The sequence below is a fragment of the Triturus cristatus genome, chromosome 11 (genome assembly GCF_964204655.1).
Source record: "Triturus cristatus chromosome 11, aTriCri1.1, whole genome shotgun sequence".
Classification (NCBI taxonomy): Eukaryota; Metazoa; Chordata; class Amphibia; order Caudata; family Salamandridae; genus Triturus; species Triturus cristatus.
The window spans coordinates 1,052,884,522-1,052,901,416 of record NC_140594.1 but is presented as its reverse complement, the minus strand read 5'-3'; the positions used below and the strand labels follow the sequence as shown (position 1 = coordinate 1,052,901,416).

At 41.3% G+C, this 16,895-nt stretch overlaps 1 protein-coding gene across 7 annotated transcripts in view; it reads right to left on the bottom strand.

Moving 5' to 3' along the window:
• Positions 1-16,895, bottom strand: part of MCF2L2 (MCF.2 cell line derived transforming sequence-like 2) — a 2,345,299-nt gene that overhangs the window by 63,992 nt on the left and 2,264,412 nt on the right. For all 7 annotated transcript variants that reach the window (XM_085635348.1, XM_085635350.1, XM_085635347.1 and 4 more), the window contains one exon: positions 11,428-11,511. In XM_085635348.1, coding sequence (XP_085491474.1) covers positions 11,428-11,511 — 84 coding nt within the window. The remainder of the gene's footprint in view (positions 1-11,427; positions 11,512-16,895) is intronic.

The window sequence follows — 16,895 nt, the reverse complement described above, 5'->3', positions numbered from 1 at the left end:
TAACGTTCAATTTAGTGGCGTGAAATCTTCAAACATATATTGGAGTGACATATACTGGAGTACCATACATTAGAGTGTTGTACAATTAGGGTTAATTATCGAAGCATAGAGTCCAGTAATATACAGTGAAGTGTTGGTTAGTGCAGTGGCGCAGAATGTAGTCTTGTAAAGTGTAATGGCATACAGAGTATTGTAGTAGAGTACAGTGGCGTATACTGCATTTCAGTACAATCGAGTGTAGTAGCGTGGAGTAGCGCACAATGGAATAGCGTACACTCCAGTACTATACTATAAAGTAGGGCATAGCCGAATAGCATATAGTTGAATAGCGTAGACTACAGGTGCTTACAGTGAATAGTGTACAGATGTGAGCAGTACAGTGTAGCGGTGTCAAGAAACTGTCATACACAAAAGTGTACCAGAATACAGTGGTGAACAGTATAGCAGAGTAGAGTATAGTGTTGTAGACTAAAGTGGCGTTCAGTGCAGTTCAGTGAAGTAGAGTGGACTAACGTACAGTAGATTTGCGTACAATATAGTAGTGTATACTGGAGTGTCTCAAAGTGGAGTGGCATACTTCAACTAGCATACAGTAGAATGCCATAAAGTGAATTGTAATGCAGTAGAGTGACATAAAGCAGAGTGTGTAAATGAAAAGGAATACAGAGTTAAAGTGTTGAAAAAAATGACAGTTTTATATCTGAAAATTTATATTTTAATATGTAAATGTAAATTTTCTAGATTAATATGAAAATAGTGTAAGTAATGTTAAACTTATACGTTATATAAAGCGTACTTCTATTTTGTCCTATGGTGTACTGTGCTCAGTTCACAATATACCACGGTACATGGGGCTCACAATTGGGTATACAGTTGTTTCATGGTTGTGTTTACCAGAGGTAAAAATCAACCCTACAGTTTTTATCACAAATTTCCATTATTGCGCGGTCAACGTTTTGCTGACTTATGGCTTAGGGTGTTGCATATAATACGTTTTTATTGTTACTCGCAACATATTACCACTTTATTTCAGTGGTAATAGGTGACCTTTTTTGTTTATAAATGTGTATGTAGCTATTATCAACCGATGTATTTTTTTATATTTTCTCCCTTAATAATTTTGGATCCATTTGCCAAATCTCTGCAAAATTTAGCATACTTATGCCACCCGTCATTACATTTCCTTGGACAACTTGTACTTGTTACCAGTCTAGCTCTTTGAATTTGTACATTGGATGATTTATTATTCTGATTGTAATTTCTGGATTCAACAATACCCCTTTGATATGAAGAACATTAATGTATCCTCGATAGATAACTCTTAATGGCCTTATTACAATAAGATCGACATTCTGACAATAGCATCCTTTCTATAGGTCAACCATCAACAATGTACAATAAAACTTGAGATAACATACTATCTTGTTCCATTGCTTGCAACCATATTTTTTCTGAAGTACTCTGTTTAAAACCAAACATGGCATCACTAATAGAGGCTACAACATAGTCTTCAACCAGCACACTTGACGGCAAAACCTCATTCGGTGTAGATAGTCTTGATAAACAATCAGCCCTGACATTTACATTGCTAGGCAGGTAAGATACTGAGAAATTATATTTATACAACCTTGCCAAAATTCTCACAAAATGTAAAGATGCTTTGCAAGTACCATTGCTATTTACCAAACGTAACACAGGTTTTTGATCAGCCCTAAATGCAAATGGTTTGCCCCAAATATATGTTTGAAAATGCTTAGCACTCAATGCACATGCCAACGCCTCCTTTTCAATGGTGAAACATTTAGATTCTGTCAGGGTAAGAGATCTGAATGCAAAACCGATAGTAACCTCCTTCCCATGTTTATCTGACTAAAAAGAGCACCAATCCCACATTCACTGGCATCAACAGTAATTACACATTCATCTTGTTGAGAATACAAACTTAATGGTGCAGCTTCCACATTAGTGGTTTTATGGAGTGAAAATGCCTCATTATGCTCATCAGACCATTCATGCCTCATTCTTCTTTCTGGGTAAACTCCTTAAAGGTGCTGCCCAAATAGAAACATTTTGAGCAAACCGTGAATACAATTCACATAACCCTAAAAAAAGATCTCAACTGATCCTTGTTGACAGGAGTAATCACATCCTGCACAGACTTCTTTCAATTATCTTTTGGAAAAATATATCTTTTTTAATTTTTGGGACCTAAATACTCTAATTCAGTTACCATAAACGTATATTTAGTCATCTGTAATGTCAATCCTTTCTCATTTAAAATGAATAGAACCCTTTCCAAAATAACGTTATGCTCCTCTACAGAATCTGAGTACAAAAGAATGCCGTCCTGGAATGCCACCAACCCTCGAGTTGCCCCAAACAAAATACGTTTGAGCTTTTGAAAAACAGACGCGACAGAAGCCAACCCAAACGATATCAGTGTGTACCAATAAGAACCAAGAATACATATCATGACAGAAGACAAGATCAACAGACTTTAACGGTTCAACACCTACGTTTTCCCTCTAAGTTTCTCTCTATAGAACGTGTGACACCATCAAAGTCTAAATCTCAAGGTGTCACTCGTATTATACATACTACAGTTCTTTTAACTTCTTTTAGAATATTCATAAAAAGTCAAGTTCAACAACTTTAAGTTTGTATGGTAAATCCCCTGTATAAAGGTTGGGTTTGCATGCAATTTCCCGGTGAGGTATATCCAACAAGTACAAGAGCTCAATGAACTGCCACTGTTAGTCCCATTTCAGTACTGGAATGCTACAGCTTTAACAGAGTAGACAGAGTTAGGCGAATCAGCAGAAAAGCATGAATTAATTTTCACGACTAATTCATCAAAGGGACTTTGCCCACAGAACAGTGTTTTAAAGGGGAGATCTCAATGGCAACTTCTTCTGTAAGTGAAGATATGGCCTGATGCTTTCAAATTACTGCTCAGGCTCCAGGAACTGGTGACCCACAGATGTGAGCAACAAACACAGGTGTGAGCAACAAGAACAGGCAGGCAAAGCTGTAATGCAGCCTCCTGATCTGTTAATTATCTCATAAATGCTGGAATAGCACTCAAACAGGAGCAAAACATTCCTTCCATATTACTAGGGAAAGGTAAAATGTAAAGGAATTAGAAATTACCCTAAGTAATACCTAACTCAGTGCTTAATTTGTAAAAGAATAAGTAACGGTGCCTAAAGCTCTGCTCAGAAGCCCATGGCTAGAGCTATTAAATGTCTGTGTGACGAATGCCAAGACAGCACATTCTTCAATCCACCTCATGCCTCTTTAATCCACTCTTCGAAATCCCCATCCCCTTTATTTCACTCTTACAGAATCCTGCTTACTCCTTTTGTGATGATTTTTCTGTCTTTCGCTTCCTTCTTCTTTCCCCTCAGTGTGTTCTTCTGTCTTGCCACCAATTTCAGATCTATCTCTCCTACCACCCTGCTTTCTGATATAATGCATGGTCATGGTGCTGTCTGTTTGAATCATAGCACTGTTGTCATAGAAAGAAGGACAGCCTTGAGGACTAAGCCCATAACTCTAAGCTTTAATAACCTGATATAAATATGAGTCTCCTTCTGTGACCTGAGACCTTAAAATGTTGGCAGATCAGATGAGCACGAATGTATGATGTTACAACGCAAACATTTACAACGCATGCCTTTACAACGCAGTTTTTACATTGCAACCTCCATTACAACGCATGATTTTACTTTGCATGCCATCGCAACGCATTTTTAGAAACTACATTTACAACGCATTCCATTACAACGCATACTATTACAACGCATAAGATTACAACGCATATTACTTTTAGGGCAACAGTAGGGTAAGTGTTGGATACTGTAGAGGTAAAAATTACTATTCCCACTCCAGTGAGTGCAACAGTAGGGTAAGTGTTGGATAGTGTAGGGGTAAAAATTACTATTTCCACTCCAGTGAGTCCAACAGTAGGGTAAGTGTTGGATAGTGTAGGGGTAAAAATTACTATTCCCACTCCAGTGAGTGCAACAGTAGGGTCAGTGTTGGATAGTGTAGGGGTAAAAATTACTATTCCCTAGTACTTACCGTATATTGCGTTATAATGGCATGCGTTGTAGTGACATGCGTTGTAATGACATGCGTTGTAGTAACATGTGATTAAACAGCTGCATTGTAATGGCATGTGATGTAAAAAATGTTGCATTGTAATGACTGCGTTGTAAAGGTAGTGCGATGTAATGACTGCGTTGTGAAGTGATGAAACAACTCCGGTAAGTGAAACTCTTTATTTTAGTTTAAGAGTAGAAGCACCCCCAGCTGCTGGTAATCAAATTCTCAGGTGAAGGCAGCCTGTCAACATTCCAAAGCTGCCTTCACAGCAACGTTCTAAGATGAACCATTACATAAGCAGTGAAGGAGGGGGGGGAGTACGGGACATACCAAGTGGCAAATTACAACACATCTTCCCCCTTAAACAACAATAATGAAGAGAGACAGACCATGGCTGAAACCCGCCGATAGCAGGGGCTGCCCAACGCAGACCGGGCAGGGCCCCTACCTATCATACCCTTCTATAATCCTTGTGCCAACTAGGGGGTTTGGTTAGTCTGAGCCCCCTTCTCTCTTGGGTCTCCCTTACTCTGGATCTGAGGTCCTGATTACCCTTTTGCTCCTCTACAACAGTCTCTCTTGAGCCTGTGGCAACCCGATCCATGCTCCATTTTCTCCCATCTTCCAAGATGACCACATTTCTCTTCACTTCTCTTATCCTTTCAGGAGCATAGAATTTATCCCCTTTGCCCCCTAGGCTCACTGGTTTACGGATACAAACACTTTGTCCTTTGCTGAAGGACCTCTCCTTCGCACCCCACTTGTTGTCATATCTCTCTTTGTACCTTCTTTGTCTGGCCTCTACACTCTCTCTGTACTCATCCGGATTGACCCACACCGGATCCTTGGGCTTCAACCAATTTGGAGATAACTTGGAACCCGCCTTTCTTCCTCTCAACAGTTCAAAGGGGGTGTGACCCGTTGATAGGCTGGGTGTTGTGTGGTAGGACCAGAGCATGTCTCTAAGTGCCACCTCTATGTTCCCTCCAGCCCTAACCGCCAGTTGGATACATTCCTTCAACATCCGGTTAGCTCTCTCCACCTTGCCATTGGCTCTGGGACAGTACAATGGGGTGCGTACATGTTGTATGGACATATCTCTTAGGAATTCTCTCATTTCTTCTGACACCAATTGAACCCCGTTGTCCGTGATCAACGTGGATGGAATGCCCTCCTTTGAGAAAACATCACTTAGGAATTCTACAATGGTTCTGGTGTTGATGTTATACACAAATTTGTGGGTTACCCAATTAGAGTAATAGTCGATGAGTACTAACAAGTACCATTGCTGTGGCCCTTTAGCCTTTATCGGGCCTGTTATGTCGAATCCTAATTTATCCCAAGGAGACTTTGGGATTTCCACTGGACTGAGCGGGGGTCGCCTTGTACTTTTAGATTTATCGCTAACCCCACACGCATAACACTCCTTCACCTTCTCTTCCATGCATGAATCCATGGCTGGGAACCAATATTCAGCTCTCATCCTAGCCTTGCATAGACTCCTACCCAGGTGTCCCTCATGGGTTAGGTCTATGATCTGTTTCCTTAACCCCTCAGGGGGAACTATTCTGCCTGCCTTGAGGAGGTACTCTCCTGCTATCGACAGTTCATTGCGTACATTCCAAAAGGGTTGTATGGGCTCAGGTAGATCTCCACATTTGTTTGGCCATCCTTTTTTCACCCATTCTTTTACCTCCTGGAGTGTATTGTCCTGATTCATTTGTTCCTCCCATTGTTCTTTCACTATTGCCGGAAGTTTAATTTCCAGGATACTCCCCTGGCCACTGACATCTTCTTCCTGACTCTCCACAGGGGCTCTGGATAAGAAATCTGCTACTTTGTTCTGTTGTCCAGGTAAATATTTCGTTCTGAAATTGTACCCCTGCAATCCTAACACCCACTTGGCAATGCGGGGAGTCATGTTTTCTAAGGCTTTGTTATCAAACAAGTTGACCAACGGTTTGTGGTCTGTGCACACTTCAAATGGTAAGCCCCACACATAGAAGCTGAAATGTTTTATCGCCCAATACACCGCCAAAGCCTCTTTCTCTATGGTGGAATAGTTGGTTTCCGCTCCTGACAAGGACCTTGATGCAAAGGCTACTACTTTCACTGTATCGTCGATCCTTTGCGATAACATCGCTCCTACTCCTTTGCCACTTGCATCAGTCGTGATTATCGTGTCCTTCTTTATATCAAAATTGCCAATAAAGGGTGCAGACACTATGGACTCTTTTATGTTCTCAAAGGCCAGTTCTTGGTCCTTCTCCCACAGAAATGGCGTGTTTTTCTTCAAGATCTCCCTGAGAGGATGAGCTAACATCGCAAAGTTCCTGATGAACCTGGCCATGTATTCTGCTAAGCCCAAAAACGAAAGAACTTCTTCCTTACTCGAAGGAGTGGGTGCTCTTCTTACGGCCTCTACCAGATCTATTTTTGGTTTTATCCGCTCCTCAGAGATGGTGTGCCCTAAGTAGTCCACTGAGGTAACTCCCACTCTGCATTTGCTCTCTTTCGTGGTGAAGCCAACTTCCTTCAATTTTGTGAGTACATTCCTTGCATTTTTGTTGTGCTCTATGTCGCTTGACCCATAGATCAATATGTCGTCCTGAAAACACATGGACTTAGGGCAGTCTCTCAACACGTGTTGCATTGCTCTCTGAAATGCTGATGCTGCTGACGCAAGCCCAAACGGCATCCTCAGGAATTTATAATTACCAAATGGGGTGGTGAAGGCAGTCAAGGGCTGGGACTCGGGATGCAGCGTGATCTGGTGGTAGGCTGAAGATAAGTCAAGCACACTAAAAAGCTTAGCTCCCTGCAATGTGCTCAACATTTCGTGTATCCTTGGTAGAGGGTGCCTATCCACCACTATGTTGGCATTCAACGCTCCACACAAAGTCTGATGCTCTTGCCTCCTTCCTTACTCGTTATAACAATGGGCGCCAACCATGCTGAGCACTCTATTTCTTGTATGACCCCTTGTTCCACCAATTTCTCTAGTTCCATTCTCAAAGGTTCCCTCATTAATAGGGGAATGGAGCGTGTTTTGTGCACTACAGGAGTGGCTCCTTCCCTGAGTTCTATCTTATGCATGTAATTTTTGAGTACACCCAGTCTCTCACTGAACACTTCTGGAAACTCTTTTACCAGGTCTGAGCCTGCTCCTGGGGGATCGATGAGAAGTACCTGCTCCTGATTGTTGGGATCCAGCTTTATCCCCAACTCCTTCTGGTGTTTCCACCCTAAGAGACTTGAGCCCTCCCTGGTTACATAAACCTTTCCCACCGTGTGTCTGTCTTTGAAGGCAATCCTCATTCTCACCATCCCTTCCAACGGGATGGGCACTCTATTGTAACCAGATGGCGCTATATCAGCAGTCTCTAACCTGATGTTGTGCTTAGCAAATTTCTCATTGAACGCTTTCTTGTCAACAAGGGTAAATGGAGAGCACGAGTCAGCATACACATTAAATTTCTCTCCATCCAGACTTATCTCACATGTGGGGTACTGCGTTTTCTCCCCCGTGCCCTCATCCTCTATTTGGCAAATAAAACTCTTCTCCACCCCCACCTCATCTTCATTGTGTTCTAGCATGTGCACCTTCATACTACCTACATTACACGTTTTTGCAAAGTGCCCCTTTCTGTTGCACTTCCTACATATGACATTCCTTGCAGGGAACCGCCAATTGTTGGCCAGATGATTATGATTCCCACATCTAAAACATTTCAAACCTTCAATCCTATTACTCACACCCTCTCTTTGCTTATTTTCCACTTTACACACAGTTTCTTCTTTTCCTACCTCCTTATTAGTGACTTTCTCCCTGCTCTCTACTGACACCTTCATCTCTCTCATACATTGCGCTGTGTGTTCCAGCCCCTTAGCTATGCTAATCGCTTCTTCTAAATCAGGGTTTCTAGTGAGTAATTCTTCCTGCACTTTCTCTTCATTGGTGCATCTTACTAACTGGTCCCTGATAAGGGAATCCGTAAGTTCCCCAAACTCACATGTTGCCGCCATACCTCTCAACACTGCTATGTATGAGGATACCTTCTCCTCTTTTCTTTGTGTTCTTTTAAAAAATTTGTGCCTTTCCAGAACCACATTTATTTTTACTTTGAAATGTGCCTCTAATTTCCTTAGTGTGTAATCATATACGTCAACCCCTTCTTCTTCTTCTGGAACCTCATCATCCACTAATCTTCCCGTTATGTCCTCAAAAATGTTCCTGCCATGAGTCCCTAAATTATGTAAGAGAATGTGTTGCTTCCTTAAGTTAGAGAAGTTTCCGCCCCCTATAGCTATCAGGTAAGACTTAAAAATACCTACCCATCTTTTCCAAGGGATGTCTGGTTCCCCTAACTCATTAAGAAATGGTGTTGGTTGGCTCATGCCTGCCCCTGCCATGGTCAAAATGTGACTCCTAAGCCCTGTACTAGATCCACCTGGCCCTAAACCCACTCTAAAGATGAGGAGCAAAGTGGAATAAGGTGAAAAAACGCCAGAAACTAGCTCAACCTGCAGGTCTATATGATATGTGTGGGGTATAGGAGGAGGAAGTGTGTGACCAAGTACAACTCTGGGACCACAACACCTACCTTCTGTGCACTACCTGATGCAGTCTTCCCACCATTAACTACCAATGGTCCAAATCCCCACTGTACAATGCTATAGTGAATTCTCCCTGCAGAGAAACACACTCTCACAGACCAGTCCCCTTTCTATTGTACTGCTGGGGAATTACCCAGATTCCCCTCCGTGAGCGTAGGCACTCTGTGCAGTGGGCGTATAGTCTTGAGGAAAAAAAACTTCCAGGGGACAACGTTTCCTTGACTATCGCCGTGGCTCTGTGAGGGATCGAGTTGAGGAACACGACGAACCACTCCTCCTACCGTGTCATCAGGCAGACTGTCCCCAGTTCGAAGATAAATTCCCTTCGTGCGAGCCGGTTTCCTGTCAGACTCTCTCCCTCTTCGTCTTGCTCTGAGCGCTGAGAGAGAAGATTGCTGGTCGAGTGCAAGCGAAGGTGCCCAGGTGGGATTTCCGTCGTCGGAGAAGCGAGAGATACACACTACCCCCTCCGCCTCCTCACCGCTGTCTGACTTCCCCAGCTCCGCTCCCTGGTACGTGGCCCCTCTGCTTGGCCAGCTGTGCCGATCTTCCTTCACGCCAGGAAACGAATGGACGCTTTACTTCGGGTTACAGGGCTTAATTTGCAGACGTGAGCCGCACTTGGATACCCCTCAGAAACCAGCAGTCATCCCACAATACCTCCGCTCCGCTTACGATGTGGGGTTACGATCACCGTCAGGGCTTGAACAGTACACGTGAGGCACGCTTTGACACTCCTCAGCCACCAGCTGTCAATCCACGATACCTCCGCTCCCCTGCTTACGATGAAGTATAGCGATCACCGTCGCCTCAGTTCACGCACCTCAGCTGAGGTTGCATCCAACGAAGGTATAACAGAGCGAGATGAGCAACTCCTCTGACCATATTCTCGATATTTCACGATCCCAGCAAGCAGCAAGAATTCACAGGGAAGGGTGCTCAACTGTCCCTGTCACAGTCGCTTTCATCCTCGTCGCCAAAATGAAGTGATGAAACAACTCCGGTAAGTGAAACTCTTTATTTTAGTTTAAGAGTAGAAGCACCCCCAGCTGCTGGTAATCAAATTCTCAGGTGAAGGCAGCCTGTCAACATTCCAAAGCTGCCTTCACAGCAACGTTCTAAGATGAACCATTACATAAGCAGTGAAGGGGGGGGGGGGGGGGGGGGGGGGAGTACGGGACATACCAAGTGGCAAATTACAACACGTTGTAAAGGTTGCTTCCCGATGAGCACCCTTTCCCATAAGCGATGCATCCATATTTGTTCGTGATGACGAAGAATCTGATGGAATGAGACTTCTATCACCAAATTCTTGTAATGAGATCACCACTTGAATGACTGCAGGATTGCTCATGACAGAAAAAGCGCATGCTCCCACTTGGCATCTAGCTGATTCCACTAGCCTTCTAAAAACTGTTGTGACTGTCTCTTGTACACCCTGACATTCGGTACAATGAAGAAAGAAGATGCAATTGAAAGTAAGAGTTATGAATTCTTATAAGCCGTTGGTGTTACTGAATGACTAAGAAGACATTTGTTTTGAATTTACCAAACTCTCACTTGTGAAGTGTACACATTTCCTTGCATTGTTTCCAGAGTATCACAGTAACATAAAGATCATTCAAAGTCTGAAAAGGGATTTGCATGGATTTCTCAATGATGACTTAGGTTCACACAATGTAGAAGTGATAAGGTTTTATTGGCGGCTCGCAGAAGCTTTTGAGGTGAAGCAGCCTTTGTCCGAGTAAGGGTATATGAATCTTTTCTCTTCCCCGAAACACACCTACTATCACTATGTACTTTGAGAATGTACAGAAAGATCCAATCGAAGGAAAATACATTACACTGATCATTTTGCAATACCTCTACAATCTTGAGAAACAACATTTTTTTCTGTCAAATCTGTGCAATTCTACTACCATCTGAAGCAAGGCTAACATTAGAAACTTTTCGTCTATTCATTACCAACGAAAGAGTCATATAAGGTCTAACACCATCTTGGGGCCTCTTTTTGGTATGACAAAATACCCTGAACAAATGTAATTTTCTTTTTGTACAAAAGAACTAGGGGCCAGATGTATGACAGTTTTTTGCGGTCACAAATGGGAAATCGGCCATTTGCGACTGCAAAATAGGTCTGGCCCATGTACCATCCCTATTTTGCAAGTCAGTAACCTGTTACCGACTCGCAAAATAGGGTTTGCGACTCGCTATTAGGAGGGGGCATACCAAGGGCATCCCTTCATGTTCAGTCAGGGCACAACCAGCAGGATTGTTATGGTATTTTCTCTCTGTGGAGAGGACAAGCACTGACCAGTGCAAAATAGCACATCACTGCGAAGTATGTGAATGACTGCGTGCTGTCCATAAAACCCATAGCCTGGAGGTGTACCATGTGTGCAGAAACTGCAAGACCCTTGGATTTCTTTTTACCAAGGGGCGATATAACTATAGAACTGAGATAAAGTGCACGAGGAATGTACTCATGCTCGTATTATTTCAAAATATATTGAATTACTGTTACATGCGAAAATTTCACTGTTCCTTTGCTTTTACGATTCATAGTGACTTTTCTAAGTTTGTGTGAAATATTTATAGTGGGCACAATTCTGGCTTCCTGGTGTAACTGTAACTACTTTTTGATGTTCGCTTTGCTCAAATAGGGCTCATGTTTTTAGTAACCAAAGGACAGATTTATATTACCTGTTTGTGATGTAGACCTTGGAACGTTTCTTGTAGTGCTGGTGTTACATTGACCTTGGGTCAAAATCGATTTCTGAAAAGCTTCTATAAGAAAACAAAAAACGTAAACACGTTTAATCACTTTAAGGAGACAGGCTGAACACATATTTACTGCAAATGTGCTGATTTGCTCTGCGTATCTCAAATATGACTTTACGCAATAATGATCACTTTGGCAAATAAATAATATTACAGAATACTTTACAAATATTCTAAAACATGTACATGCTTGACAGATCTCATATAAGGTACATGGTGAAGTGGTTCTTGCCTTCTGCTGTACTACACTGTGTTTGTAAAGGATACAGTCTAAATATTCTAATCAGACCTGATGGAGGATTCCAGACTCAAGTTCCTCTAATAGGCTAGTAAGGCTACCAATGTTCAATGCAGTTATCGACATTGTGTGCAGTAGCTCTGATTTGCAGGAAAGTAGTGGAGCAGGATCCTGTAGGTTTCAGAGATTTCTGGAGGTCTGGCGAAGAGGTGTGTCAGATCTGTGGGTTCTAAATCTTGTGATGCAAGGCTATACGATAGGCTTTGTCTCTGTTCAGATTCGGGCACAATTTATGCTCCTATCTCAAGGAACAGATGCAACCAAAAGGATTTAAGAGAAGGTATCCTTTCATTATTAACAAAAATGGCTATAATTTTACTGCCACTGGAAGACCAAGGACCAGAGGTATGCTTTGTTATTCTTCAGGTTGGGAAGGTGTCTGTGGGCTTTCAACTAGTGCTGAATGTAAAGGCTGTTAAGAGTCAAGAAACTTAATTTCAAGATAGAGATCGTTTCTCCTGCTAAGCCAGCAGATTTTCTGATCCTTCTGGGTCTGCAGGATGCTCATCTTCAAATTCTCATCCATCCCAGACCTCAGAGAGTTTTGAGATTTGCAATGGGGGACCTGCATTTCAGTTCTCTGTTCTTCCTTTCAGTCTAAAGTCTGCACCCAGAGTTTTCATTGAAGTCCTTACTCCTTTGGTTGGGCTGGTTCACGGGCTAGGTTATTCTGTGTCCACACATCAGTTGTTGTGGGACATGACAAAAGCAATCAACTTTCTTCAGACAGATGGTGTTCTAAGACATCTGTACAAACCTCACCTACAACAGCACACAATAGAGAGTATATAGGAGTCAGGTTCAGGTTGACTCCGATCCCAAAATTACTGATTCATGATCAATTTATTCAGTCTCAGAAGAATACAATAATAGATTCAGGAAGGCATGGGGCCATGTTGTAAGTGGTTTCCTGTGGCAGATTCCACTTGAGAATCATAGGAAATCACATTTTCAGTAATAGGAATTCAGCTTCCCAAGACATCGATCCCCGGATTCAGTAAATCAACAGATCAAAGAAGAACTGCAGTGGAGAATGGATCATCTGAATCTTCAGAAAGGTATGGTTCTCCTCCTATTAGACTGGATTATGATAACGGGAGCTTGAATGGAGGATCAAGTTATTTAGACGAGATGGCCTCTACTTCAGAGGAGGTACTGCTCCCAACAGAAAGAGGTGGAAAACGTTTGTCTGGCATTGTTGAGGTTTTCACCACATTTTGCGGGAAAGGGAAAGGCAGACTTAATCCGATTCAATTCAATTCAATTCAGCTTTATTCGGTGCATACAAAGATCACCATAAAAGCACAAAATTCATACAACATCAATATAAATCAAAATCACAGTTCGTACAATATAAGAAAAATAAAAACGAACAATATCTCATTGATAATTTTCTTTCATAAAATACAGTTGCTTGCTTTATAAATGGGATATATATAAGATTTTAGGGGCTTGGGATTCTCTCTATGTATTGTACTTTCAGTTATAAGGGTTTATATTTGCACAGCTAAATTATATTGTCCCCATTCTCATATAATAAAGCTTCCAAAAAAGTAAGGTCTTTTCTTTTCCTAATTGCACATTGTACGTATCTAATGACGGAGTTGATAATTTTTGCATTTCCTAAATTACAAATAAGACTAAAAGCATGTTTATAATTAAAGTCTATTAGATAAAAATAAGGGCTTTAAGAACGATTTCCGCATATCTATATAGAATTTACAAAATAGGATAAAGTGCATAGTTGATTGTGCAGATCTTCCATCACATGGGCAGTTACGTGATTTATGGCTCCATTTTTCCATTTTTGGGAAGGCTACTATAAGATGTAGTTTATTCATCCTCAACCTTGTTATGTAGAATCTATTTTGGATGTATCTCACCAATACAAGGTAGAAGGGTAAGCCAACCGTGGCCACCTGTTCTTAGTAGGAGGGAGACAACACTTTCTTTTAGATTAGCATCTCTATCATTTTTCACAAATTTGGAATATCTGGCCTTCAGGTCACTTTTACTAATCTCTTGAATGGTCGGGGTTTCTTTATATCAGAATCAATTTTACAATATGTTAATAATTTATGAATGTGCTCCAACCATGGGATTTTCCTGTGAGAATCAAGTGACAGGCAGTCCATTATAATTTCTTTCGAGAATTTAGTTTCATCCTTGGACCATATCCCTTCCCACAGGAGCAGGCCAGCTAAGTTTATCGTTTCGGTTAGATATGGAGCCATTAATTCCTTATGTACTATGCTGGTTGCAGTAGCTTGGGGAACCGTTAATAATCTTTTAAAAAATTCATTTTCTTGTGTTTGTAAGGTAACAAAAGGTGCTCTCCCCCAAATCGCGGCCCCATAACAGACCCCAGTGATACACTTGCTCCGATAAAGGGCTAAAATCTCTCGTATGGGCTTATTTCCTATTTTGGTAGCAAATCTAAAGATACTTTGCATCACTCTTAAAAATGTCATGCTATTCAACTCAATGTGCGTATTCCATCGTCAAGTTTTACTAAAAAGCATTCCTAAATATGAGAAGGTAGAGACTCTATTTATAACAACCCAGCTAGCATGATGTTGTCTAATCTTAGGTCTTTTTTTCCCACATGTCATCACAAAGGTTTTTTTCAAATGTAGCTCTAAACTTTCGTCAGTCATAAAGGACACGAAGTTTTCGATTAAGTGTTGTAACCCGTTTGCTGTCCTAAAAATTAGAACAGCGTCGTCCGCATATAAAAGGACAAGCGTAGAACGCGTACCAACTTTTGGGGCATCTACGGGTAGTGATTGTAAAAAGGAGTCTACACTATTAATGTAAAGTGAGAATAAAAAGGTCGCTAATACGCAACCCTGTCTTATGCCACGTGTAACTCTAAAAGCTGAAGCACATTCTCCTCGTACCCTTGAAGTAAAAAAATTGGAAATCTGGGACAGGTAGTTGATTATTTCTGCAGGTGCGCCTTGCCCCTTTAATGTTTGCCATAGTAATCTACAAAACATAAATGTAGCGCCCCTTCCTTTACTAGGGTATATTTCCCTATTAGTAGATCTAAATTCAGGCATTGTTCCACCGTTCCAATACCTCTTCTGAATCCATACTGGGCATCCAATAAGATATTGCCTTTGATTGCCCAGTTTTCAAGCCTTTCTAACAGAATACGGCCCATCACTTTAAAAGAGGAATCAAGAAGAGATACTGGAAGATAGCAATTGGCCATTCCCCTGTCCCCTTTTTGGAAAATGGGTACAATAATGCTCTCTCCCAGTTGCAGGTAAGGCGCCTTTCAGAGTTGCATTAAAAACTTTCAGTAAGATGGGTATCCAGAGAACCATATTAAACTTGTATACGTCAATTGGCACACCATTTGAGCCAGACGCTTTCCCGTTTGCGCTTTCTTCCAGAGCAGTTTTTATCCCTTCTGGAGTTATTGGGGCCATACCGACTGGTTCTATGATTATAAATTTATCTTCGGTGGCAGTTGTTCTTTTTCTAGCGCCTGGGTTAAAAATATGCTCAAAATGAGATACCCAAGATTCCGGGGCAATAACAGTGTCAATGTTTTTTACACTATTCTCATTGAAAAAAGGATAATTTACAGTTTTCCAGAATAGCACTAGGTCATTTGTGGTTGCCGCTTGAGTTAGTTTTTCCCAGGCCCCCTCACGTATCTCTTTTTTCCTTTCTATTAAGGCAAGTTGATAATCTTTCCTCACCGAACGCATCTTAATATTGTCTCTTGGTTTTTGTTTTAGCGCCAGTTTCAAGTCTCTATTTAATTTTGAACATAGGTGGTTAAACCATCTAGGGTCGATGTTCCACATTTGCTTTTTCCTTTTAATTGTAAGATCCCCTACGATAAAGGTAGTAATATTACAAAAAGCATTTACAATTGCTGGGGCAGTAGAAGAGACTTCGAGGCAGATATCAATATCACCTTGTGACTACCCCAAAAACTGTTCCTTAAAGATCACTGGATTCACTCCTGTCCATTTTATGGAGACTCCATTATTGGCATTAGTGGCAATTTCTTCATTCAGTTGTTTACCTCTTATTCTAGGAAAAAGATCTAGCCTGATTGTCATTGTTAACGGGTTATGATCACTAAAGAGGCTGTTTTCAATATAAGAAGAAATCACCTGGTTACAACAGTTAGAAGAAACAATAAAATGATCTATATTTGAGGACGACCTACTTCCTACAAATGAGGGTACCAAAACTTTTCCATCGGAACCTATTGGTTCTAAAACAGAAAGATCATATTTGTGCATCATATAATGAATTGTCTCACCATACCCATCGTGCACAAAGTGTGGGATCCTATGCCTTGGAACATCATAATACCCACAGGGTTCGCCCCCATCATGAGCACACTTAACACAGTTAAAACCGCCCGCCCAAAGAAGATTGTAATCCCCTTTAACACCCTTCAAAAAGTTATCCAAATCATTTTCCAGCGATATCATAACTTTAGTTTTAGTCTTGTTAAAAATATTGTTATAAAAATTTATTATGACAAATGCCTGGCTTTCTGGCGAGCGAAGTTCCAAAAATCGATAATTTTCGGACGAGTCAAAGATTTTACTTAAGGCTAGTGGTGATGTGACCGCTATCAAGGTTGCAAGGCCACCTTTTGCTCTTCTTATGTTTGACGGTCTAGCATTAGTGCTGATCGTTTGAAAGTCGTCAATAAAAAGGGCTCAGTGCACCATGTCTCTTGAATTAAAATGATTGTGTGTTCATCTAACATTTTTAGCCAAACCTCGTCCTTGAGTTTACTTTTAACCCCCGCTATATTCCAGGTCATAAATTTAAATATTTCAACAGTTGGCAACAAGGGCCCACCGCTCTCCTGTTCGCCATTTGGTGGATGTCTAATGGCATAGGTATGTGTTTTAGCAATATACTCTTGTGAACTCAAGACCATTTGATATTCTTGTTCATTATTAATGGTCAAATTTATTACATTTGGGGTATCTTCACTGGCAAGCATATGATCCACTTCACCTGTCCCCTTTGGCTGTATGGTAACATGCATATTGGGTGACCAAAAATTAGCATTTTCACCCAGGTTCATTCTCCTTTGCTCACCCCT